Source organism: Sardina pilchardus, chromosome 16, assembly GCF_963854185.1.
Source record: "Sardina pilchardus chromosome 16, fSarPil1.1, whole genome shotgun sequence".
Lineage (NCBI taxonomy): Eukaryota > Metazoa > Chordata > Actinopteri > Clupeiformes > Clupeidae > Sardina > Sardina pilchardus.
This window is the reverse complement of record NC_085009.1, coordinates 16,025,543-16,050,542: the sequence shown is the minus strand read 5'-3', so window position 1 is coordinate 16,050,542 and position 25,000 is coordinate 16,025,543. Positions and strand designations below refer to the sequence as shown.

The window sequence follows — 25,000 nt, the reverse complement described above, 5'->3', positions numbered from 1 at the left end:
AGAGAGAGAGAACACAGCACACACCGGAGATGAACAACACTCAGTGGTGGCTAGACAGCCCGGAGATTAACAGATTACTTTTAGGCTCATCGAAATTGGCAAACGTCCGGCGAGATTGTGACACACCTAAAGCGATGTGAAGAGTTCAGAGGCCAAAAAGCCTCTCAACGCCACCTCCGTCAAAAATTAGATAACGATGGTGAGTGAATGCACTCCATCCATAGTGTACGTTAATCTAATCATTTTTGCTTCAAAACCCATTAAATACCACACTCTTCCTGGTCTGAAATGGGTTTGAAATGTGTAGGCAAAACCCTATAGGAGCCTGATAAAGAATGGTACTTTAAAAGAAAAGTGGTCAGATGGATTTAGAGGGTTTTGCATCTGAACTCTTCATGTGGTCTCCTACTAACAAGATGAACGATTGCATGCTCATAATGACTCTGATGGGACACATCGGTGTCCGCCTAAAAAAATTGCTAATAAAAAAACTGCATTGGAGTTACCACAAAAAGGGCAACAACACTTGAACTCTTTACTTAGTAAATCAGCACCACAGAAGCTAAGCAGACTCTTGTCCCTATTATTTGGGCCGCTGAAATAGCATGCGTTTAAAAATAGGGGCTGTAGTAGATATTGAGAGCATTAGACTACAAAGGAAAAACAAGAGATCAGCACGGACAGAGACGGCCAGTCTTCTAGAGGTGGGTGGGACCTGCCCGCCAGGGTTGTGAACTGTAGCTGAACTCTGCTAACTTAGCGTAGCGCCATAAACAGCTGCTGACAGCATATGTGTGTGTGTGTGTGTGTGTGTGTGTCTGTGTGTGTTTGAGAGTGTGAAAGAAATGTCAACACGTTAATTTTCACACGTTGCAACTCTTAGGTCAAATTCACTCGTGTGTGTGATGCATTGTTAGAACAAATTACGTAAGTCATTTCATTATATATTATTATTATTATGTGTGTGTCATCATAACTGACTTAGTCGAAGACGAAACACAAAAAAGCAATGTTTTGGTATTTTCATATTAATCCTTGGCTACTCCTGGCTGTATCTTCATAGACAGATCTCTAATAACTGTGGACGTGCTCACCAGATCACTCTTATACGAAATAAGAGTTATATTCTTATACGAGATAAGAAGATCTCAGATCTCTGATGAGCGTTCTGAAGGTGTTCACTGCACACCAGGTTGTTCTGATATAACTGTAAGCTGGTAAATTTTCCATCTGAGAAACATCCCTAAAGTTCAGAACGGGGGAGACGACCTCACAGTTAGACTCCTTTGTGTCCAGGTGATCTATTTGCATTTGAACTGTTCCCATTGTGTGTGTGGCCGGCCATTTGGTGAAAGGCCCTCGGACACACCTCTTCTCCCCCTCTCCATGCCTGATGAACTAATGTTGGAAACTGAAATGTATCTGTTTCATGACAAATGATAATACATCCATGTTTGGTCTTAAATTAATACTTGTAATGTGGGCAACAGCCTAATCACAGTTTCATTGCAATCGAATGTATTTGCACATAGTTATGGACTAAGAACTATATTATAGAGTTTTAGACGCCACACCCACTTTCAGGTAAAGAGGTCCTGCTGAGTGGGGGGTGGCTGGATGAATGAAAATGAGAAGTTCTTGCAGTGACTCTCTCTCTTCTCTCACTTTCTCAGCTTTGGGCAAGAGGTGACTCTTCTCTTCCTGCTCTGTTCTGGTCTAGGCAAGAGGTCACACTGACCTCTCTGCCCCTCTCTCTCTCTCTCTCTCTCTCTCCCTGCCTTTTCTCTCTCTCTCTCTCTCTATCTATCTATCTTTTGATTTCTTTATGGGGTTTGTTATTTTCATTATTTGATATATTGTTTTATCTGGTGTATGTAGCATTTTAACTTGGTAACTTGTTAAGGTTTAAGTCCAAGTTTATTGTTTGTTTTGAGGTTAAGATTACTTATCCTTTGTTACTTTGTTTAAGGATAATTACTGATACTTTTACTCTTACCTAAGGCTCAAGGCCTAATAAATGGTTAATTCTCCTCGCTCAGTTTGTATATCTCTAAAGTCTAGTTGTGCCATGCCATTCTCTGCCATAGTTAACATCATTAGTTATTTGGTAATGTATTAGAGGTACAATATGTCTTATGGAGTCAGATTTAACGTGGTGAATTTCCTAATAACATTATCATTTAACTCCACATGGCTACTGATCCATTGTTCTTCACGCATGTAAAGGGAGAACGTCCGACGTGTTTGTGTAGCGCGTTTGGGACTGTTTTTGCAACCTCTTACAAGTGGCGACCTCGACCGTGATCGTTATGACGGGATGTACCTATATTTCTGAAATTTGGTGAGTAGAAAAACTTCTTAAAGACGTGTAGCAGAAAGCACACGCATAGGCCTACGCATTATTTTCGCTATCAACTCACCTAAAGATTCAGAAACTTTGCTCTCTCCGTTATACGGAAATACGAACATGGACAGATGTAGACACGTGATAATATTTCTTTGTTTAATACATTAAGACAGAAAATGGCTAAAATTGTTGAAACTGAAGACATTACTTCTTACTCTAATGGGATAGAGATATGCAACTGGCGATTTTCCATTGAAATACATGCGTTACAAACAAAAAAACATGCAATGATGGACGGTGTTATCTTGTTACTTCTCATTATTTGCATTTATTCATTATTGAACACCGCGCAGTCATTGAAACCTTTCTCTGATGCGAGATATGTGGCTATCCCCAACAAAGCGATGTTAGAAAATGTTGCTTCGTCAGAATTGTCGTTCACAGCCGACTCAAGCAACGACGTCTCTTCTAACACCACTGGAACAGCGCAAACAGACTGCGAAAAGGAGGCTATCCAACACATGGACGCAAACGACCCAAGCATTGTCTGCAACTCATGTGGAAAATCAGAACATGAGATGCAGACATGTTGGTCGACAGGCTTTCGAAAACACCGCCAACGCAGAGTCCAATCATCTAACACCTTTGCTTCTCCTAACAACCCACATGCCTCTGGACCCATCCATTGTTCTAGGTGTTAAGGCGCAAAATTGCCGTGTGTGTGTGTGCTTTCACTGAAGGACAATGTAATGATGCAGACTAACCATTCAAGACCATGGTAAGACAGAATTTATATTTTTTAAACTGAACATGATAACATTAACCTATACTAATAATAGCACAGATAATTCCATGCAACAACCTGTAGCATTGTTCTCCCAAGGTGCTCTGATGGGAAATTTGTTAGTCAGATATTCAGACAGTGTTTTAATTTACTTTGAAGATAATGGTATTTGCTAGCTTGTTGTATGCTCATGTATAGTGAGTGTGTAGACTCTGTAAGTGTTGATGCTTGAAAGCATTTAACTGTGCAGATGCTAGTAGCATGATTATTCTTCACACTTTTTGTTTTTCTTTATACTCACCGGTTAAACCAAATGAACGGTCACTGAACCAAAGAGTATCTGCTGAATGAATGTTAGGTTGGATCTCTCGTGACTAACAAATAATGCCCATATATATAAAAAAAAAAAAAAAAAAAAAAAAAAATGGGAAATGCAATGTTGTAGATTGTTGCTTAGTATGACTACCACCTGAAATTTGAATGTCTGGTATATGTCTCTGCCAAAAGGAGGCCCATGTGCAGCTGACTGTGTGGCAGACACATCATGCCGACATTCTTATACCAACTAAATGTTAAGTCTATTGTTGAATGTCCAGAAGTGATAAAGCACATACACACACACAAGTACATTTTCTATTAATGATTCAAATTGAAGAATTTTAACTGCTGGGATGAACTAATTTGCTTTCCTTTTAACTTCTATCATTTATATACATTCTTTGATTATTTGATTTGATTTTCTTGATAGATTTGTATTCAGTATGCAAATAATGCCAGTGACAAAGATGATTTATCTTATGAAACATTTTTTTCAATTTGAGATACACCAGAATGTGTTTAATTCCATTTATTTTGAAATTTGTATATTGGTTTGTTTGTTTTGCTCTTTCTCTCTTTCCTGACTTTTCCCTGTATACATGCCCAACTCATCGAAAAGCAAAAGACTATTGATATTCTAATGTTACAGCAGACAGACGATACTCTCACGATTCTGCTCAACTCCAGATTGCTTTTACACAAAGAAGAATGTTCCACGCTACAGCAATGCTCACCTGATCCTGAGAACTTGTTTCAGACCGGAGAAGCTCGGTCAACTAATGTCAAAACTACTCTGAGAGATTCCTTCGGACACTATGGACAAATATGTGAATATGGATGACCAGCTTTAATTTTTTGACACTTATGAGATAATGACTTCACAGTGTCAATGGGGCGACTGTAAGCTGGTAAATTTTCCATCTGAGAAACATCCCTAAAGTTCAGAACGGGGGAGACGACCTCACAGTTAGACTCCTTTGTGTCCAGGTGATCTATTTGCATTTGAACTGTTCCCATTGTGTGTGTGGCCGGCCATTTGGTGAAAGGCCCTCGGACACACCTCTTCTCCCCCTCTCCATGCCTGATGAACTAATGTTGGAAACTGAAATGTATCTGTTTCATGACAAATGATAATACATCCATGTTTGGTCTTAAATTAATACTTGTAATGTGGGCAACAGCCTAATCACAGTTTCATTGCAATCGAATGTATTTGCACATAGTTATGGACTAAGAACTATATTATAGAGTTTTAGACGCCACACCCACTTTCAGGTAAAGAGGTCCTGCTGAGTGGGGGGTGGCTGGATGAATGAAAATGAGAAGTTCTTGCAGTGACTCTCTCTCTTCTCTCACTTTCTCAGCTTTGGGCAAGAGGTGACTCTTCTCTTCCTGCTCTGTTCTGGTCTAGGCAAGAGGTCACACTGACCTCTCTGCCCCTCTCTCTCTCTCTCTCTCTCTCTCCCTGCCTTTTCTCTCTCTCTCTCTCTCTATCTATCTATCTTTTGATTTCTTTATGGGGTTTGTTATTTTCATTATTTGATATATTGTTTTATCTGGTGTATGTAGCATTTTAACTTGGTAACTTGTTAAGGTTTAAGTCCAAGTTTATTGTTTGTTTTGAGGTTAAGATTACTTATCCTTTGTTACTTTGTTTAAGGATAATTACTGATACTTTTACTCTTACCTAAGGCTCAAGGCCTAATAAATGGTTAATTCTCCTCGCTCAGTTTGTATATCTCTAAAGTCTAGTTGTGCCATGCCATTCTCTGCCATAGTTAACATCATTAGTTATTTGGTAATGTATTAGAGGTACAATATGTCTTATGGAGTCAGATTTAACGTGGTGAATTTCCTAATAACATTATCATTTAACTCCACATGGCTACTGATCCATTGTTCTTCACGCATGTAAAGGGAGAACGTCCGACGTGTTTGTGTAGCGCGTTTGGGACTGTTTTTTCAACCTTACATAACTCTTAAGGGTCGTTCACACCAGGAATGCGAGAGAAAGTGGAATAGATCATTATGTACAATATTTCCAATAAGTGGTATAATGTTTTATATCATGTCCAATATTCCAAGACATGGTTTAATGTTCTACATTTCTCACTAGTAGATCACTATGACACTAAAAGTATGCTCCTACTTTATGACCCTGTATGGTATCTGTACCGTTTTCCCAAACATGGATAATGTAAGACACTTGGGTTGATATCACTTCTGATTGCTTGTCTTGCATCAAACACTTTGAGTCATCGATTAGAGTAGACTGGATGTTGCCTGACTCTGCCACTGTCACTGTATGATTAACTATTCTTTGATATAATCTGTTGTGTACTTAAACTCCAGATAATTCCGTGTCAAGTCAGAGATGCATATTCTGAAGTGCATTGTGCTTCGTGTGTGCCTTTCTCCTGTAGGCCTGCAGCTAAATTAAACTGTATTTTGATTGTACTTCTTCTCTGGATCTCGTTTCTCACTTTGGTATGCTATATTTTTACGACAACTATACCTATAACGATAAACGTCGTCATTCATATTTACTAGAACGTTATTTTTAGCTGTTATAGCTATCGTTCTTGGTGTGAACAGCCCTTTATACAGTCAGATCTCTGATGCGTGTTATGGGGGTGTTCACCGCTCGCTCACCAGGTTGTTCTTGGTCTTGGCCACGTTCGGGTCGTCGGCGCCCAGCTTGCTCTCGTAGATCTCCAGGGCGCGGCGGTAGTAGTACTCCACCTCCTCATACTTGCCCTGGTTCTGGCACAGCAGCGCCAGGTTGTTCAGCTGCTTGGCCACGTCAGGGTGGTACTTCCCCAAGACCTGAACACACACACACACACCCACACACACACACACGCACACACGGACAAATGTACAGATAAGCGTGACAGTAAGACAAGCGCGACACCTGCACAGATGCAACATAAATATGAACATTTCTTCCACTGTCTGCTGTTGTTGAGGTTGCATTACAACCTTTGTAATGGCCCTAGAGCTGATTTGCTTACTTTATTAAAACGTCTATCTATAAACATTTATACTCGTATTTGCTGAAATGGTTCAGAGCAGCCTCCGTTACCTTCTCACGGATCTCCAGGGCCCTCTTGCAGAGGGGCTCGGCCTCCTTGTACTTGCCCCTCTTGCCGTAGAGCACGGCCAGGTTGTTGAGGGTAGCGGCCACGGCGGGGTGGTCTCGGCCCAGGGTCTTCTCGCGGATGGCCAGCGCGTCGTTGAGCAGGTGGGCGGCCTCTTTGTACTTGTTCTGGTCTCTGAATGGAGACAGAAGAGAAAGACACTTAGATAAGGGTGACTGCTCAAACACATTACAAGGTCACCAGGAAGCTGTGTGCTGCTAACTGTACAAAAGCAACATTTGAAAGACACACACACACACACACACAAAATTGCTCATTTAGCTACATTTCCTGGTGGTAGTGTATAATGTAAAATGCAAGGAACATGTTGATGAAGTGCTACAAATGTATCACAGGCTACAGTATGTGAAGGACATCTGAATGACATATTCTGGTCCCCGACCGAGCGCATGAAGCCATTAATAGACATTTTATTTCACCAAAAGCTATAGACAATTACCCGTATGAAGACAAAGAGCAACGTATTCATCTTTAAATGTACACTGCATATCTGAGTATTAGCCCAGCATTGCTTTACAGAGTTACTAGACTAAACTCAAATGATCAGAGAGGTTCAGCTGATGGGTATTCTTACAAGTGCAAGAATGTCCCTTGGCCCTAAGGCTGGTTAGTACCAGAGGCCCGCCGTTACTCATTTCAACTGTGGCACCAACATACATGTGATGTGTCGTGTTCTCAGACTCAAAACAAATCCAGGCCTGTGTCTAATCTCTGAGGGGTTGATAACCCGGCTAAAAATAACTTTTTGACGACAATCATCTTTTCAATTTATTCTGATCTGCGGAGACCAGAAATGTGCATATTCAAACGGCCAGGGTCTCGTGACATAAAAACAAGCCCTGACTTGCCTCTAGTTCCGGCCAGCCCCAAGATAGAATGCTGTAAACAAGTAGTCTAGCTCCACAGATCTGCAGCCACTGCATAACTATGGTCTACCCCGACTGTCAGGTCAAATAACACGGCGAGTTCAGTATCTGCAGTCGCCCAGAAGCGCTTCCAAGTACAAACAAACTGGGAGGACACTGAACAATTTGTACTGTCTGGGCTGCTCGGAAGAACAAGCCAAGCTGCTCATACAAGCCTTTCCAACTTTTTTTTACATTTACAGAGAGAAGATATTGTAGCAGAAACCAAGCCATCCAGCATTCTCAAGTTTTGAACTGTCGCCGATTAAAACGTTTTGGTCTTCAAAGGGATATTTTGCAATTCTGTGTTTTCTGTTAATGGGCACATTTAGTATTTTTAGCCAAACATAGAGTTTCAATTAAATAGGGTGTCTGACCCAACTATGTAAGGGTTGGAGAGACCCTGGTTTGTAGCAATGGTTTCTCATAACAGATTAAATTGCTGTGTCTCAACGAACAACCTCAGTCAGAGCGCCCTTGTTAGCATCATACTGTAGGAGGTCCCGCAGTCACGCAGAGACACGGAGACGGCTTAAGTAAGACGAGCCATGACATCGCATCAAAGGTTTGCAGACGCAGCACTTCGCCACAATCCCTCATTCTGATATTCCGAGGCCGTGGCTGGCGACCGTAAATCCAGGATGTCCGCCGTCTCGCTTCTGATTAGAAACGTCGAGCCCCCCTCTCCGTAAATCAAGAGTGGGCCGAGAGACTCGGGGGCGCCCGCGGGTGCAGCGGTGGTGGAGTCTCTGCGCTCTCTGCACCACATAAGAGCCCAGTGCCCACAGGGGGGATCCACTTCTAAGCCCCACTAATGGAATCACATGTAATGTAATTGTGTGTGTAATGTAACTAACAATTTCCTGAATGCGCTCCCCATCTCTACCTCCCACACACTTCCTGCCCACTCTCTCCCACTGTCCTCTCAAGCACAAGCTAGACTAAGAACACAAGAGAAAGTGGAATTAGTCTTTGGAATTACCTGCAAATGAGTGAATATTTTGTCTGAAAGTATGGTCTGAGCTTCAGCTGAACAAACACAATCTGGATTCAGATCGGTTACACCTGGCATTGCCTTGATCCTGTCCACTATACGCTGTTCTACCAAATAAAGGCTAAAAAACACACCCAAAAATAGCACCAAAGCCAGGTAGGGTGTAGGGTGTAGGGTAGTCTACAGGTGAGCTGGGGTCCTCTCAGTATGGGATTCGCAGGACTACGCTGTATTATACCCACTTTAAAAGCATCGCCATCTCAGTATACCCACTTAACATAGGCAAAGATACCTAGTCACATTTGGGGTTGATCACAGTATACCCACTATAGCTAACTACTACAGTACACCTGTAGGCTCACCTGTAGACCAGGGCCAGGATGTTGAGCATGGTGGCCACGTCGGGGTGGTCGTGTCCGGAGGTCTTCTCCAGGTCCTCCAGCGCCTGCTTGCACAGCGGCACGGCCACCTCGTAGCGGCCCTGCGAGGCGTACTGGATCACCAGGTTGTGCAGCGTCCGCAGGCGCGCCGGGATCTCGTAGCCGCCCTGCTGAGCCGCCACCTCGCCGCTCGGCTGGTCTGGAGGACACGCAGAGGTCAAAGGTCAATGTGGATATTGATAATGACACTCACATTTTAAGGTGTAGCTGAGCGGTCATATGAGACTTTATGAAACTTGAAATCATATTGTGGCATATAATGATCATTCATATTCAGGGGCAAAACGTTGAAATAATTTTATATGGCTGATGCATCCCGATCTCTTTAGTGGTCTCTCAATCCGTTTATCTGCTATTAATCTCTCTTGGTTAATGGTTATTACAGTAGCTGAATGGATATTAAACAAAAGCAGAAATATACTGTTAAATAAAAGAGAAAGAAACTGAAAGAAATGACTACACAAGGACAAGAGAAAAAAAGAAAGAAACAAACAAAAATAGAGAAAGGAAAAAGATAACAGAAAAAAGAAAGAACGAAAACAGAAAGAGAGCAACAAAATCAAAGACAGCAAAACAAAAAGGGAATGTGGTGAAACTGAGCGAGCGTGAACGTACTGGGCCCCTGCTCGTCGTCGTTGGGGAAGAGGTCGTCCAGGTTGTCCTTGCTGTTCTCGCTGGCCTTCTCCTCGCAGCAGGGCGAGGCGTCCTCGTCCAGCTTCTTGATCTGGTTCATGAACTCCAGGTGCTTCTTCTCCTCCTCCAGCTGGGCCACGCTCTGCTCGCTGCGCTGCAGCTTCTGCTGGGTGCCCGCCAGCTCGTCGCGCAGCCACTGGTTCTCCTGGCACAGGCGCCGCACCTGCGCCCGCAGCTTCTGCTTCTCCGACTCCACCGCGCTCAGGTGGCTGGACAGCGCGATGATCACCTGGACGAAGGCCGAGGAGAGAGGAGGAGGAGGGGGAGACAGAGAGAGACAGAGAGAGAGAGATACAGAGAGATACAGAGAGACAGAGAGAGAGAGAGAGAGAGAGAGAGAGAGAAAGAAAGAAAGAGAGACAGAGAGAGAGAGAGAGAGAGAGAGAGAGAGAGAAAGAGAGAGAGACAGAGAGGGACAGAGAGAGACAGAGAGAGAGAGAGATACAGAGAGATACAGAGAGACAGAGAGAGAGAGAGAGAGAGAGAGAAAGAGAGAGAGAGAGATGAAAGGGGAGACTGGGGTTATTCTTGGGAGTCTGAAGAGTCTGTGTTATTGTTGGTGTTATTCTTTTATGTTATTATTGACATAGAATTGCTTTTTTTAAAGTGAAAAGACATGAAGATAGCAATGGGTAGGAACAGTGTTATTAGAGAGGAACGAGAGACCAATGCTATTACTGGTACGTGGGAAGCTAGACAGGTAGAACACTAGGAGTTACCATTCTATGATTATTTAATGTTCAATTATTGGTGATTTCTTCATTCAATATGGAAACACTAAATAGCCAATATTGTATGCTACTGTATCTTGCTCGTTAAAGAGAGAATAGAAAGGATTAAGGAGGAGGTATGTTTTTATTTCAAGCAATAAAATTTATTATTTATTATTCCACTATTCTAACAGAGAGTCGAGAAGGAAGTGGAAGGAAATTGGTTTAATTATTGTTACTGAATTGATCACTTATTAAAAGTATGTCAGAATGAGTAGGACATTTCTTCCTCATTCTTTACTACAAATGCTTTATGAATTTCATTAGTTTAATATGGACCTTTTAAAACTGTATTGATGACGTATTGCTATTAAGTAAGTCAGAATGAGTAGGCTATTTCATCCTTTTAAATTTCTCTATTTTATGTTCCTCATTCTCTACTGCAAATCTCTATGAATTTCATTCGTTTTATTTGGACCTTCCAGACCTGTCAGATGAATTATTCCCGGCTTTGACATGCTGGTAAAAGAGGACTAATGCATTTCAAAATGACAACCTATTCCAACTCTCATCCTGAGTCATCACGAGTGGTGATATCTCCACTCGATCTCTTTACATCTTGGCCTAGGGTCTTGTGCCTACGGCCAGATCCCAGGCCTGGGTATATCCTTTACTCCACTCTGACTCTTGCCATGTTGCATATTCATCCATTTTCTCTCTCTCATCGGGCTTATCAGTGCCTTCCACCCACAGCCCAACTGCGCTGCTCTCATCTAGCTCCCCAAGGTCAAGCCCGGCATGTCCTTCCACCCTTGGACCCCAGCCCAGTCCTACGACTCCCTGGACATCTCTCTTCATGTGCTCCCATCCTTGGCTGACTCCCACAGGTCCTCACGCCTCCTCCAGCACCCCCTGGTAAACCCCTTTTCCCAGACCTCCACCCCCACTGAGTAGACCCCTCTCCCAGGCCTCAATCCCCCCTGAGTAGACCCCTCTCCCAGGCCTCAATCCCCCCTGAGTAGACCCCTCTCTCACAGGCCTCCATCCCCCCCAGGTAAACCCCTTTTCCCAGACCTCCACCCCCCCCTGAGTAGACCCCTCTCCCAGGCCTCCACCCCCCCTCAGTAGACCCCTCTCCCAGGCCTCAATCCCCCTTGATTAGACCCCTCTGCCAGGCCTCCACCCCCCCTGAGTAGACCCCTCTCCCAGGCCTCCATCCCCCCTGAGTAGACCCCTCTACCACACCTCCATCCCCAGTCAGGGCTCATCACCCTGACATCATCCCAACGGTCCCCCTGGTAACCTGCATCAGCACCACTGTCCTTTGATTCCTCACCACTGAACTCCATTTACTATATTAAATCAGGGGATTTAGTATGTACTATAATAAATCGGGCATTTTTTTTGTTTAGAAAAAAAATGTCCTGACTTGACCACCAGACTGTGATTTTTATATAACTTTAATGAATGAAAAAGTAGGAAAATAAGCATAGAAATTTATACATAAAACCTTTGTAGCTTGTCTCTGTTATACCTTTGTGTAATGTCTTGTCTATGAATCTGCACACTTAACTAGCCATGTATATCCTCTCCTGTAACCTGAACGGCTTTCTCCCATGGGTTCTTCCCCTAGCTAACCACACACTGATCACCACCTCCACCCACAACCCTCTCTCAGTGGCCTTTGCCTCTCCCAAGCCCAACTCGGTGACCAGCTAATTGCATCCATCTCTTGCTCCATCACCCAGCTACTCCTTCACCTCTTTCACCTCACTTGCGTCTCTCCAAGGCTTAGCTCAATACCCTCCAGGGTACAACCTCCACCACCACCACAACAACCACCATCATCATCATCATCATCATCTACACTCACCCAACCGTTTCCCTTCCAGTTAGCTGTGCCTCTCCGACACTCTAACTTGCTCCAGGAACTCCATCACCACCATCTTCTATCCCCATCACCCAGCTGTTTTCCCATCCCTACCTTTCCAGCTATGCCTCTGCCAGGGCGCAGCTCAATGGCCTCCAGCCAGGTAGCCGCCACCACCACCACCAGTTTCTCTCTACCCATCATTTCTACCCATCATTTCCACCCCCACCATCTTCTATCCCCATCACCCAGCTGTTTTCCCATCCCTATCTTTCCAGCTATGCCTCTGCCAGGGCCCAGCTCAATGGCCTCCAGCCAGGTAGCCGCCACCACCACCACCACCACCACCACCACCACCACCAGTTTCTCTCCACCCATCATTTCCACCCTCCCCCCACCCCCCGCTCTCTCTCTTCCACCACATACCTGTGCCTCGCCGAGGCCCAGCTCGATGGCCTCCAGGCTCTTGCGCAGCAGGCCGGACTTCTCCTGGGTGGCGGCGGGCAGCTGGGCGCAGTCCAGCATGGAGCCCAGCAGCTGGTTGTGCTCGCCGCGCAGCGTCTCCAGGCCCTGCATCACCGCCTTGGTGTTGAGCACGATCTCGTCCTGGCTCAGCCGCTCCAGGGACTCCTCGCGTGGGTAGACCATGGTGGACATCGCCCGGTGGGGTGGGGTGGGGTGGGGTGGGGACACAAGGGCTCTTCGTTCGGTCAGACGGGCTGGTGGAGATGGGGCAGAGAGAGGGAGAGAGGGAGAGGGAGGGAGAGAGAGAGAGCGAGAGAGCGAGCGAGAGAGGGAGACGGGAGACACAAGGAGAGGGATCAGAAAAGAAGGCAAATAGATTATCTATATAGTAGAGAACTTTTATATAGAAAAGTCGATGTAGAGTGGTTGTTCAGAAAAAGAACCATAAAAGAGAAGACAAGAAGAGAGGAGTGAAAAGGACAAAATGCCTGGTAACATTGATTGATTTCTAAAGAGGCTGACTGCAGAGTAAACAGTCTGATGACGCCTGTAGCAACCAGCTTTCTCTATATTTGAGACCAGAAAACATTAATCTGCTGCTATGATTCAGATCTGCGTGGCGCCACATGAGGCATGACGAATAGCTTCTCTGCCAGCGATACATTAGTAAGCCAATCGGGATGTGTTAAATATTTCACGACTAAATTGCAGGCGTCACAAATTATTCACTTCCTGAAACACTTCCCACCAGCTCGGGCGCCCTGGCGCGAGAACATCCCTGTTCGGACTCTGCAAAACGCCTCCGGACTGACCGGTACACCAGTTTGACAGATGATCAGTCAAACGGAAATGGACAAAACCAATAGGGCAGAAAGGAATCGGCGACTCAAAGTGTTGCTGTTGCGGTTGCTACGGACAAATCAAACAGCCAACCCCTGAGTCCACCCCAGCATCCACACATCTCCAAGTACTCATACCTTTTGAATTACAGTCTCTTACATCGACAACAACAAACGCATAGCCTGATGGCAATTTACAAATGCTCTCATAATTACTCTGCGACACTAGCGCAACCACTCAGCTAGTTGAGGTCCCATCCAAATGATCTGGTAATAAGTAGGTTAACTGTAAACAAAGCAGAGATCTATGCAGATGGCACCGAGGCTATTGGAATAGACTACGCGCCACAAACTCTCCTCCGTGTAGGAAAATAAACTCACGTGGATCTTCCAACAGAAGAGGAATGGTGCAGTTACTTGGCGTCGTCTATTCTGGTCCCGAAACCACATTCAAAACTTAACTCGCACTCAGATGTAAACAAACCGGCTGTCGGTCTGCTGCAGCGGATGCTAGCCTATACTGACTGCGCAACTCGACTCTGAGCTCCGAGACCTCACCTAGTGGTGGCCGAGTACCTGAGATTCTGTTCTCTCGCCACCAGGAGGCCCTCGCCCACACCCTCACCCTCCCTCCCTCCCTCTCCCTCAGTCTATTGACTGCAATGCACCAAGAGAGGGTGCCCGTTTCATCCGGGCGGAGAGAGATATGGTCTGGAATACCAGTTTGGTTCGGGATAACGAGCATTATACAAAAAGTATTCATTCAATTACATATTTCTGAGTCAATCACAAAAACTATAACAGTCGAAATATTCTTATTACGCATAAAACTGAGGGGTCGGTGTAAAGTAACCAAACTTGAAGGGATGACGCGCATCAAGGTGACCGACATCGGTCGACTTCCACCTCCAGTCTCTCACATCCAAGTCTGCAATCTCACATTTCACAGTCTAGTTCTGTTTCCTCCAACAGACCATTCGTGTTCATGCATGAGCGAGCTTCGCCATCCTATTGTATTTGTAAACACGTCGTGCCAACTCGCAGGCTAAGAACGTCTCCGTGTCAGACTGGTTGTGCAACACAACCTAAATGTGTGAATGAGGGCGATAATGTGCTTCACTGTATCTTTTATCCTGTGTTATTTGAAACTCCAAGAATAAATACGCACAGACCTATAACAAGGCTGTCTTTCAAGCCTAACCAAGAGTCTGGTCATTTGTGACATTGTATCAAGTTGGTGATACATTTCACCTGACCGAGGGCAATGTCAACACTATGTGTAAATGAGGCTAGACTAGAATTCGCTATTCCCACCTCACAAATATAATTTCGGGCTACTTGAATTATAAACCCAATAACAAATATGATGTCGTGCAACTATCGTGTTAAAAATTAATCGAATATGTGCTTCCTATGTTGTTACCATGTAGCCTATTGGAGATGAGCGCATCTCGTGTTTTTAGCCGGTAGGCTAACTATAACGTCCTACTGGTCCCTGGAACAAAGCCTGACCTAGTGATGAGATGCCCGGCTTGCATCATCGCTCAGTCTATAATGACACGACACCAAAAAACGTTCAGCCTTTGACATTTCAGATATGACCCAGACAGGCTACAGGCCTACTGCACAACGAAAGTGCTAAATAATCCAATAACAATTCAGTGCACTTGAATCAATGGCCGAGACTGCTTACCTTTATCTGCACGTTATGAACGCCAGGGATAAGTTAAGATCCTCTGAAAGTCGTCAAAGAGTCGATAAGACCTGTTTTCAAAGAGAGTGCAAGTAGCAGTGATGTTAAACAATGTAACGCCGGCTCGAATATCACTCGAATTCGTATAGATACATTGTAACCAATTACGCTAGCGTGGCTAGCTAATGCGAGCGAGCCCGTTAGGAATTAGTCAGCCAAGTAGTTTCCAGTCGGCCTGTTGACGAACCTAGAACTGAGTTGCGTTCACTAGGCAGTAACGAAGCTCACAGAACGAGGCGTTTTTAATTCATCCATTCTGTTCCTTTAGCTGCTAGAGGATCCACGTAAAAGGCCAGTCTCAGTTGTTGTCTTTATTCCTGCGCTCGCTGCGTGGAGGCGAGGATGACAGCAGGAAGCTGAAAATGGCTGGTGCGTAAACGCTCCCAGAATCCACAGGCTTTTCTGACCGGCGCGCTGACATCATTCCTGTCCCAGCCCACTACCCAACCACCACCTTACCCCGCCTCGCCCCGCCCCGCCCTGGATGAGGATGAGTTTGCGCCCCTGGTTGCCTAAGGCGGGGGTTGGGCCAGTCACCAATTGTGTGCTGCTATTGTATATAGCCTATTACAGTTACAGAATAACTAGGCTAGCCTAGGCTACAGCATCCTATCCCTATCCAACAAAGTGCTCTACAGAACCCGAGACAAGACATGATGATGTCAGTTCAAAACATAAACCATCCTGGCTGAACCAATTATGTTTAACCTAGTTCTCTACCTTGGTAGACATGTCCATCACATTGTTAGACAATTGGCTACAGGACTAGAGATTAAGTGCAAATAAAAACACCTGATACTCAGAATTATTGGTCAATGTTATGTTTCAATCCTTTCTGCAGTGTATTTGGTCTAGAGGTATTTTTACTTTTACTAACAAAAAATATTCCATACTGCAACTTTAAATGTGTCTGCTGCATTTATTATGTGTCTGACATTGTGTGTCATAGTTCTCGTTCTTTAAAGGGACACTGATCCAATAGCGCACTCAAACATCATACAGCACTCAACAATAACTTACAAATGAAGAGAGCGTTTTCTTTTTTTATTCTTAAAAAAAACAGTTAACATGTCCACATGTCATCATCCCACATCATTTTTCGTATTGACAACGCAATTATGAAAAAAGCATTACTACAAAAAATGTTAAATAAAAAATAAAACACATTGAAAAGAAAACAGGAAATATTACAAGCACTTCTTCATGATATGTACAAGCATTGTCGCTTATAGGCAAAGAGGCAGATGGCTAAAACTTGCAGAAGAATACAACAGTGTGCACTAAATTAAACTCGTCACGTCCACAAGCTTGGCTCATGTCTCTCGTAATGTTTCTTTCCCAAATGCTGAATTTCATAGTTCAACTTTATGCTAATCAAACAACTGCATTAGATGTTGTATTGTTTGTCGCATTATGCTGCGAGAAACTTCTGAGAGATCTTCTGGAGGGCATATTCTGGAACATTTCTTTAAGAGAGTTCAAAGCTTGGGATGGGAGCATGTGATGGATAGATAGCCTTGTGAACGTCACACGTTTGGTATGTGTGTGGCAATGCTACTACTGCAAATACAAGAGCAGTCAAGGACCAAATGCAATGTGATGTGGTTAAAACTGGGCTACTGACAACTCAGTTTGTGTGCTTTCTAGTCTGTGCACATCTCGATCACGTCCCTGGACCAGTTATGGAGAGATCACACCATTACATCCACAGAAACAGACACAGATATGAGTAGATCAAGAGGGACTACAATGGAAAAAAAACAGACAAAAAAAAAAAAAAAAAAAAAGGATGGAGATATTTCTTTATGAGACAGAGAGAGACAAATAGATAGAGAGATAGAAGGAAAGAAAAGACTGATGATGAAACAAGTTTAAGAGAGGACTACAACCAATGTGGAGTTGAAATGAGTGCTACTAAAACAAACAAACAAACAAACAAACAAACATAACACATCCCACATTATTCCATCACACGTCACATTGAAAACACTGAACATCAACACTTAACGCCACCAAGCCCCGACACAAGTGATGATGCTAACGTAACTGATGTACTGGCAGTGATTCCTTCTTAAAAAAATTACCCATAATCCTTCTTGGATTTTGTTTTTTTTTCAGAGACATGAGAAAGCTTGACTCTGTCACCGATGTCCTATTTAAAACAACCCTTTCATGGAAAACCATCCACTACTGCTGAGTCTCTGTGCAGCAATGACCTCGGGCCTAGCCTAGCCTGGGTCTCTTTCTAGCCCTTGTCTGGTCACCCACCCGGGTGGGATCTGACAGAAGAGTAAGATGGCTCCTGTGCACAGAGGCTGTATAGGGTCTTAAGGTTTCACTACAGTGTCAATGGGCAAGGAAGGAGTTCTCAGTTTAGTTTTTAGTTCCGGCACAAAGATCCCTGGATCACCTGGTTATATAGTTTTGAATAACAGCGGGATAGATTTACATAAAAGCCTTGTACCACACCCTGTGGCAGAGAGGAAGCTATAGACAACAGTGGTAACAAGAGAGAAAGAAAGAAAGCGAAACAAAAAGAGAGAGGGAGTGTGTGAGAGAGAGGAGAGACGGAGAGAGAGAGAGTGTGGTAGTTACTTGTACCACAATCAGACAATTCTGCCACTGACTCAAACTTGGCAGAGATGGAGCAATTAAGCAGAAGCTGAAGGCTGTAAGGTTCCCTGGTGGGAAACTGATCCATCACATTATAACATTAACAACATTAATGTCTCCACTCCACACTCACTCTCACCCTGATCTCCTTCCTGATGGGAGGGGAAGAATCAGCCAAACATAGCGATTAACCCGGCGAACTAATTGAAGCAGTTAATATCCTAAGAGTGTTTTTCATTATAGGGCAAGGGCTAGTTTGGGCCCCTGTGTTTGCTTCCCCCCCGTGAAGAACATGGATTTGTGGGCTTTTAAATTAGATAACGGAAACCCACTATCCATGTCAGGCCTCCTATGGAGAAGGTCTGAAGGAGCATTATAGCAAACAGTATTAAAATAAAGAAAGAAAGAAGGAAAGAAGGAAAGAGAAAAAGAAAGAAAGAGAGAAAGAAAGAAAAAGAGAGAAAGTGAACGTAGGACATACTGTGTGTCCGGTGAGCTCCAAGTGTCTTTGTGCGAGAACTACATGATAGTGTGACATTAAGTGGCAGGCAGAGGGCAAAGGGAAGGAGAGTGTCTCCATAGCACCGCAATACTGCAGAGGCGGTCATTCGACACCGCTCTCCCTTCCGGGACACTGACGGAGCATATTGACCCATTAGAAGATTAATACTACCTTTTGTTTTGTTCTTTCGTTTTTCTTTTTTTCTTTTTCACCTTGCCGTTTTTCTCTCGTCTTTTCTCCCCCCCCCTCAAATAATACTTTATCATGTGCCACATGGGAGAGACTGGGTTGCCCTGGAGACGACCCCTGGTCAAGCCATCACTGTCACCGGAGTGTGTCGTTTTTAAAGGTCACATCTGTGTGTGCGTGTGTGTGTGTGTGTGTGTGTGTGTGTGTGTGTGTGTGTGTGTGTGTGTGGCCTGTGCATTTAAGTGCAGGCAAGCAGTTAGACAAACACTCACGCGCACACACACACACACACACACAAATAGGAGAAGTACATTCAGGTCATGTCCATCTCTATGATGGGCAAGTTGCGTTATTTGGACATTTGATTAAAGGGAGAGGTCAAATTCTTTCGACACGCACAAGGTCATGGTGGCTTGCCTGCTGTAACCCGTTGCCAAGGGTTACCACAGGGTACCAGGGAGTCACGTACCAGGGCACACCAAAGGCTAAAATTTCACACCTTAAGAACGAAACTAAAAAAAATACACACATACACGCCAAATAAACCTCACAACACACACACACACACACACACACTCACACACATACACTGTATCTTACTTGGCACAACATGTCCATAGATATTCGTCTTTTGTTTCACAACAACAATTTTAACGACTAAAACATTTTGTTTCCACACTTTTTATGTCCACACTAGTCACTGAACATGGACAGAACGGATCACGACACCCCCACATAAAAACACACACATGAAGCATGTGTGGAGCTGCCAAACTATGTTCCCGCGCCCTTGCTGATGTGTAAGAGTGTGTGTGTGTGTGTGTGTGTGTGTGTGTGTGTGTGTGTGTGTGTGTGTGTGTGTGTGTGTGTGTGTGTGTGTGTGTGTGTCTGTGTGTGTGTCTGTGTGTGTGTGTGTGTGTGTGTGTGTGTGTGTGTGTGTGTGTGTGTTGGGGGGGAGGGGGTTAAAGTTGCTACAGCAATATAAGTTGTGCTTTGGGTACATACGGGAAAAAGCTGTGATTGGATTAAGTGCATAGCGAAACAACCAATAGGGTGCCAGCCCCAGTTCACCTGCGCAAAACCCTAAGCCAAAGGCCCGCCTACGAAGAAAAGGAAACAAAATCTCATCATAAAATCATAAACATTATACAAATAAAGAGTTTTAACACTACATAAACAAAAGCATGAAAAATACCGACTCTATGTGTGAACTAACACTTTGTCTCCCGTGGGTGTTCCTTGTAAAGGACACCATTAATAGGGAGTCATGTCATGTATCATCCACCAGCCTCAGCCCTTGCTAGCCATCTTTGATTGACAGGTCTCTTTTTCAGAGAGGACAGCCATTTTGTTTGATGTCCCCATAAACACCAACTGCCAAAACTACACAAGCACTGTCAACTGTTTCAGTCTACATTCGCATAAACTGTGATCTTTGGAGTAGTTACACAAGGGAACAGAAATGACTTAAAGGATCTTGTTTTGTTATTTTTTTTCTTTAAAAAAAGGCCACTTTTAAAAACATACTTCGGAGAAACATACGGACAAATTCCGACCGGTCAAACTGAACTCCCACCAACAGACCCAGGGGCCTTGGAAAAAAACAAATGACAAATCTGAGAAGATGAGAATGTGGCCAAGAGAGAGACTCCAACAAATGAGCGAGTCCCAGACATGCAGTAAATGGTGGTGATAGTTTAAAAACCACAAACCAGAAAGTCCCCAATAGGATATACTGCTGCTCAGAGAAAATGGTCATGGGGGACAACATGCAGGTCTTGGACACAAAGCAGGAGATGGAGAGAGAGCGAGAGAGAGAGTATGAGAGAGAGACAGAAAGACAGAGACAGAGAGAGAGAAAGCAAGTGAGAGAGAGAGCGATAGACAGAGAGAGAGAGAGAGAGAGAGAGAGAGAGAGAGAGAGAGAGAGAGAGAGAGAGAGAGAGAGAGAGAGAGAGAGAGAGAGAGGCTCTTGCTGTTGGAGCTCAGTTGTAGTATATGACTGTCTAATCTGCCATTAAGGGCCTGCAGTTAGGGAGCGTGTGCTGCTCTTGGGTCATGCTGCGTTATGAGGGGTTGGTATTTGGCTGATCGGCAGTATTGTTCTTTTCTTGTGCTCTGTTCCCTCCCATTGCCCCATAAAGGTGCGCTCAGTACGAGCATCGTAGAGGACTGGGGGTGTGGAGGGGTCTTTTTTAAAAATAAATTAAAGTGACGAAGCGCTATATATCCACCTCACACTTGATTCACACACACACACACACACACACACACACACACACACACACACACGGGATCTGTACGCCCCAACCCGCAGCGAAATAAAAACTCCCCAGAATTTCCGAGGAGCAACGATTCAACGGGACACCAGTAAAAACGAAAAACAATACACGTTTCAGAGAAGGCCCGCCCCTTGCAGTTCTGCTATGATTGGCTGACAGGCATTCCGGTTGGCAGGGGGGTGCAGGGGATTTGGCGGGCAGGAGGAAGAGGCGGGCCTTAAGAGGGCGGCTTGCTGTAGCCGAAGAGGCCGACGGGAAGGTACTTGACGTGCGTGGGCCACTGAGCAGCCAGCTGGAAGAACTTGACGTCGTTCCACTCCGCGCCGTCTATGGACACTGAGGAGGAGAGGAGGAGAGGAGGAGAGGAGGAGAGGAGTGGAGGAGAAGAGAGCATGGGAGAGGAAGAGAGGAGCGGAGGAGAAGAGCGGAGAGGAGGAGAGGAGCGAAGCATGGGAGAGGAGGAGAGGAGGAGAGGAGAAAGGAATGGGAGAGGAGTGGAGAGGAGGAGAAGAGGGGAGAAGGAGAGTGGGATAGGAGAAGAGGAGAGGAGGAGAGGAGGAGAGGAGAGGAGGAGAGGGGAATGTGAGAGGAGGAGAGGAAAGAAAGAATGAGAAGAGGAGAATGGGTGAGGACAGGGAGAAATAAGATGGAGGACAGAAAATTAGACTAATGGTCAAAACTGGCACAACTCAGCTGGCCAAACTGTATCGTAGTTCTGTTCACAGTCTACACAGAATTCTGTTGGCATCAACACATTCTTGGACAGTACCGAGGACAGAATGTTAATTTTCCAGGAGTAAACAATGCATTATTGTTCTTCTTTACTGACCACAATTTCGGTGAGTCTGTGTGTGTGTGTGTGTGTATGTGTTGGTGTGTACTGTATGTATGTGTGTGCGTGTGTGTGACCGTGTGTGACCGTGTGTCTGTGTGTGTGCCTGTGTGTCTGTGTGTGTGTGTGTGTGTGTGTGTGTGTGTGTGTTACCTCTGAGGATGGTCGGCTGCTGTTTGGCCGAGCAGATGAGGCGGCTGATGCCCTCGATCATCTGGCTCTTGGAGTCCATCTCCTTCTCACGCGGCTTCTTGCCCAGGAAGATCTGCGGGACTGTGGAGTGAGGAGTCCATAGTTTATACTCAATGTGTGGATGTGAAGACAGTCAGTCAGAGTTTGCTTAACTGATGTTGATGTGGCGCCAATACAATCACGTAAGCCAGATCCCAAAGCATTGATTATGTTTGCTTGTAACCCACTTAAAACATGTTCAGATCACACTGGTCGGGTATTAGCACATTCAATGATGACATTACCCAGTGAGACTTAGCTGTATCAAGCAAGCGTTTATGCTTCATTCTGTGTGTATGGGTGTATCTGTCTGTCTGTATGTGTGTGTGTGTGTGTGTGTCATAGAGTGTATAGGAGTGTAAATATTCATTCTGATCAAGGGTATTTGTGGCAGAGTATGCAAATGGTGTGTGCATATAACTGTTTACCTGAGCAACTGTGTTTGAGTGTGTGCATGGATTATGTTCTTCTCAGCAGCTATCAGTTAATACACATGATCAGAGTGAGGACATGTCTATGAGTGCGTCCTCTTCCTCATCTTCCTCCTCTTCCTCACCTTTCTTGTTCTTCTCTTTGGTCACCACGCTCATGGCCATGGTGCTGACCTGCGCCTGCGCCTCGCTGGCTCCCCCCGGTGGCAGGCGGCTGACCTGCAGGCAGCGGAAGGCGCACTTGAGCGTGTTCTTGCAGCCGGTGTCGCGGCGCTCGCCCTCGCGCCGCTTGTCGGCCAGGGAGGCCAGCCAGTAGTCCACCTGCAGGCCGATGGCGTCCATGGCAGGGGGCATGCTGGGACTCCTGGGGGTGGGGAGAGAGAGAGGGGGAGGGAGGGAGGGAGAGAGAGGGGGAGAGAGAGGGGGAGGGAGGGAGGGAGGGATAGGGGTTAGGTGATTGGTTAAGAAGCAGAAGGATGCTGATGGATGCGATGGGATTGGTCAGGAGGTAGGAGGAGGAATTATGGAACATGTCTCTCTGTCTCTCTCTCTCTCTCCGCCTTTCTGTCTCTCTCTCTCTCTCTCCATCTCTCTGTCTCTCTCTCTCCATCTCTCTGTCTCTCTCTCTCGCTCTCTCGCTCTCTTTCACACACACACACACACACAGACACACACACAGACACACACACAGACACACACACAGACACACACACAGACACACACACACACACACACACACACACACACACACTTGAATCCACTGCAAAGTAGGCTAATGCATTCATGGAAAAGTCAAGTTCATCTCCGACTGCACTGCATATATACAGTATAATGCACAAGTTCCATCCTAATCTTTCCCATTTCCGTCTCCACACTCACAACAAGTCAGAACAAATCAGCCCATGACGCCCAGACCCCTCCGTGACTGTTCCCAGATCAGCCCACCCCCACCACCACTACAGCGCCTCCTCCCGTGGCCTGTGCTCATTCCCTCTCCCTGGCCTGGAGAACAAGGCTCTTGGGTTACGGCCCGTGAGGGCCGCAGAGCCCGGTACCGTCCCATGAGGTGCAGGTGAGGGGGGAGATCAGCGCTCAAAAAGAGGGCCAGGTGGGGTGTAACCTGCCCCCGGGGGCATTTAGAAGGGGGCAGTTGCTCCGGTGTCTATTCTGCTGCTGCTCCATTGAATGCATGAATGGAACTGAAAGGCCGGCCAGGCTGGTGTTGGGTTCTGACTGGAGGTTGTTTTTGGAGGAGTGCAGATGAGATGAGGTCAGTTTCAAATGCACGTGTACACTGTCATTATGTCCATATGACTACACACACACACACACACACACACAGACAGACACACACAGACAGACACACACAGACAGACACAGACAGACATAGACAGACAGACATAGACAGACACACACACACACACACACATAACTGGGCAGACAGTTAAACACACAAACAAACACACACACACACACACACAGGCAGTGACAGACAGACAGAGACTGAGTCAGGAGGAAAAGGCCCAGACACAGGGAGGTCATGGACCAGCACCACACACACACACACACACACACACACACACACACACACACACACACACACACACACACACACACACACACACACACACACACATTACCCCTGGACATTCAGCACGCCTCCCATGGATGGGGAGGAGGGGGGCGTGGCCGTCTCTCGGAGACTGGCGGGCGAGCCGTGGGAGGGCGGAGACGTGGAGGGGACGGCCAAGGTCACCGCCACGCCCTCCTCTGCGTCGCCTAGGAAACAGAGCAGCAAAAGGACAGATTAGCATCAAATTTCCAAAAACGTAACACACTGTTCCAATATCCTCCCCACAGACACAGCTTTAGGAGAACAACAGAGACACAGACAGAGACAGACAGAGACAGACAGAGACACTGTAGACACAGAAAGAGACACAGACACAGACACAGACACAGACACAGACACAGAAACAGACACACACAGACAGAGACACAGACACAGACAGAGACACACACACAGACACAGACACAGACACAGACACAGACACAGGCAGAAAGAGAAACAGACGCAGACACAGACAGAGGCAGAGGCAGAAAGAGACACAGACAGATACAGAGACACAGACACAGACACAGACACAGACACAGACACAGACACAGACACAGACACAGACACAGACACAGACACAGACACAGAGACAGAGACAGAGACAGAGACAGAGACAGAGACAGAGACAGAGACAGAAATAGACACAGACAGAGACACAGACAGAGACAGAGACACAGATAGAGACGCAGACACAGCCTTTCACACACTTACATGAGGAGGACTGTCCAGGCTCAATCAACCCCACCTTCACCACCTGTGAAAGAGAAAAGGTTTTAAAAAAAGTCATCACCCACGTTGTAATCAGACATATTATATATGAACATGATGATGATGATGACAATGATGATAAGGATGACGATGATGTCTCTGAAGCCCTAAACTCACCCCGATGAAGGGAATAAACTTTTGGTAGGAGTCCTCCTCACGCCTAGAGAGAGAGAGAGAGAGAGAGAGAGAGAGAGAGAGAGAGCAAGGAAGAGTGGAGAGTCAACAGAGGACATCTGTGTACACGTGTGTGTATGGTTA

The 25,000-nt window shown here is 45.5% G+C and overlaps 2 protein-coding genes across 8 annotated transcripts in view; both read right to left on the bottom strand.

Moving 5' to 3' along the window:
• The window catches only part of LOC134060383 (kinesin light chain 2-like), a 23,645-nt gene extending 8,031 nt beyond the window's left edge, over nt 1-15,614 (bottom strand). For 5 of the 6 annotated variants that reach the window (XM_062517070.1, XM_062517071.1, XM_062517075.1 and 2 more), the window contains exons 1-7: nt 15,467-15,614; nt 15,220-15,290; nt 12,649-12,941; nt 9,565-9,871; nt 8,872-9,088; nt 6,535-6,724; nt 6,102-6,275 (exon numbers count right to left, since the gene is read on the bottom strand). In XM_062517070.1, the coding sequence (XP_062373054.1) occupies nt 6,102-6,275; nt 6,535-6,724; nt 8,872-9,088; nt 9,565-9,871; nt 12,649-12,879 (1,119 nt within the window). In that variant the 5' untranslated portion in view covers nt 12,880-12,941; nt 15,220-15,290; nt 15,467-15,614. Of the gene's footprint in view, nt 1-6,101; nt 6,276-6,534; nt 6,725-8,871; nt 9,089-9,564; nt 9,872-12,648; nt 12,942-15,219 lie in introns of all 6 variants that reach the window. The other variant, XM_062517072.1, reaches the window with a different exon arrangement.
• Nucleotides 15,615-16,310: 696 nt separating this feature from the next.
• Nucleotides 16,311-25,000, bottom strand: part of LOC134060381 (phosphofurin acidic cluster sorting protein 1-like) — a 61,364-nt gene continuing 52,674 nt past the window's right edge. For both annotated transcript variants that reach the window (XM_062517068.1, XM_062517069.1), the window contains exons 19-24: nt 24,860-24,902; nt 24,686-24,728; nt 24,000-24,138; nt 22,485-22,723; nt 21,851-21,970; nt 16,311-21,201 (exon numbers count right to left, since the gene is read on the bottom strand). In XM_062517068.1, coding sequence (XP_062373052.1) covers nt 21,083-21,201; nt 21,851-21,970; nt 22,485-22,723; nt 24,000-24,138; nt 24,686-24,728; nt 24,860-24,902 — 703 coding nt within the window. In that variant the 3' untranslated portion in view covers nt 16,311-21,082. The remainder of the gene's footprint in view (nt 21,202-21,850; nt 21,971-22,484; nt 22,724-23,999; nt 24,139-24,685; nt 24,729-24,859; nt 24,903-25,000) is intronic.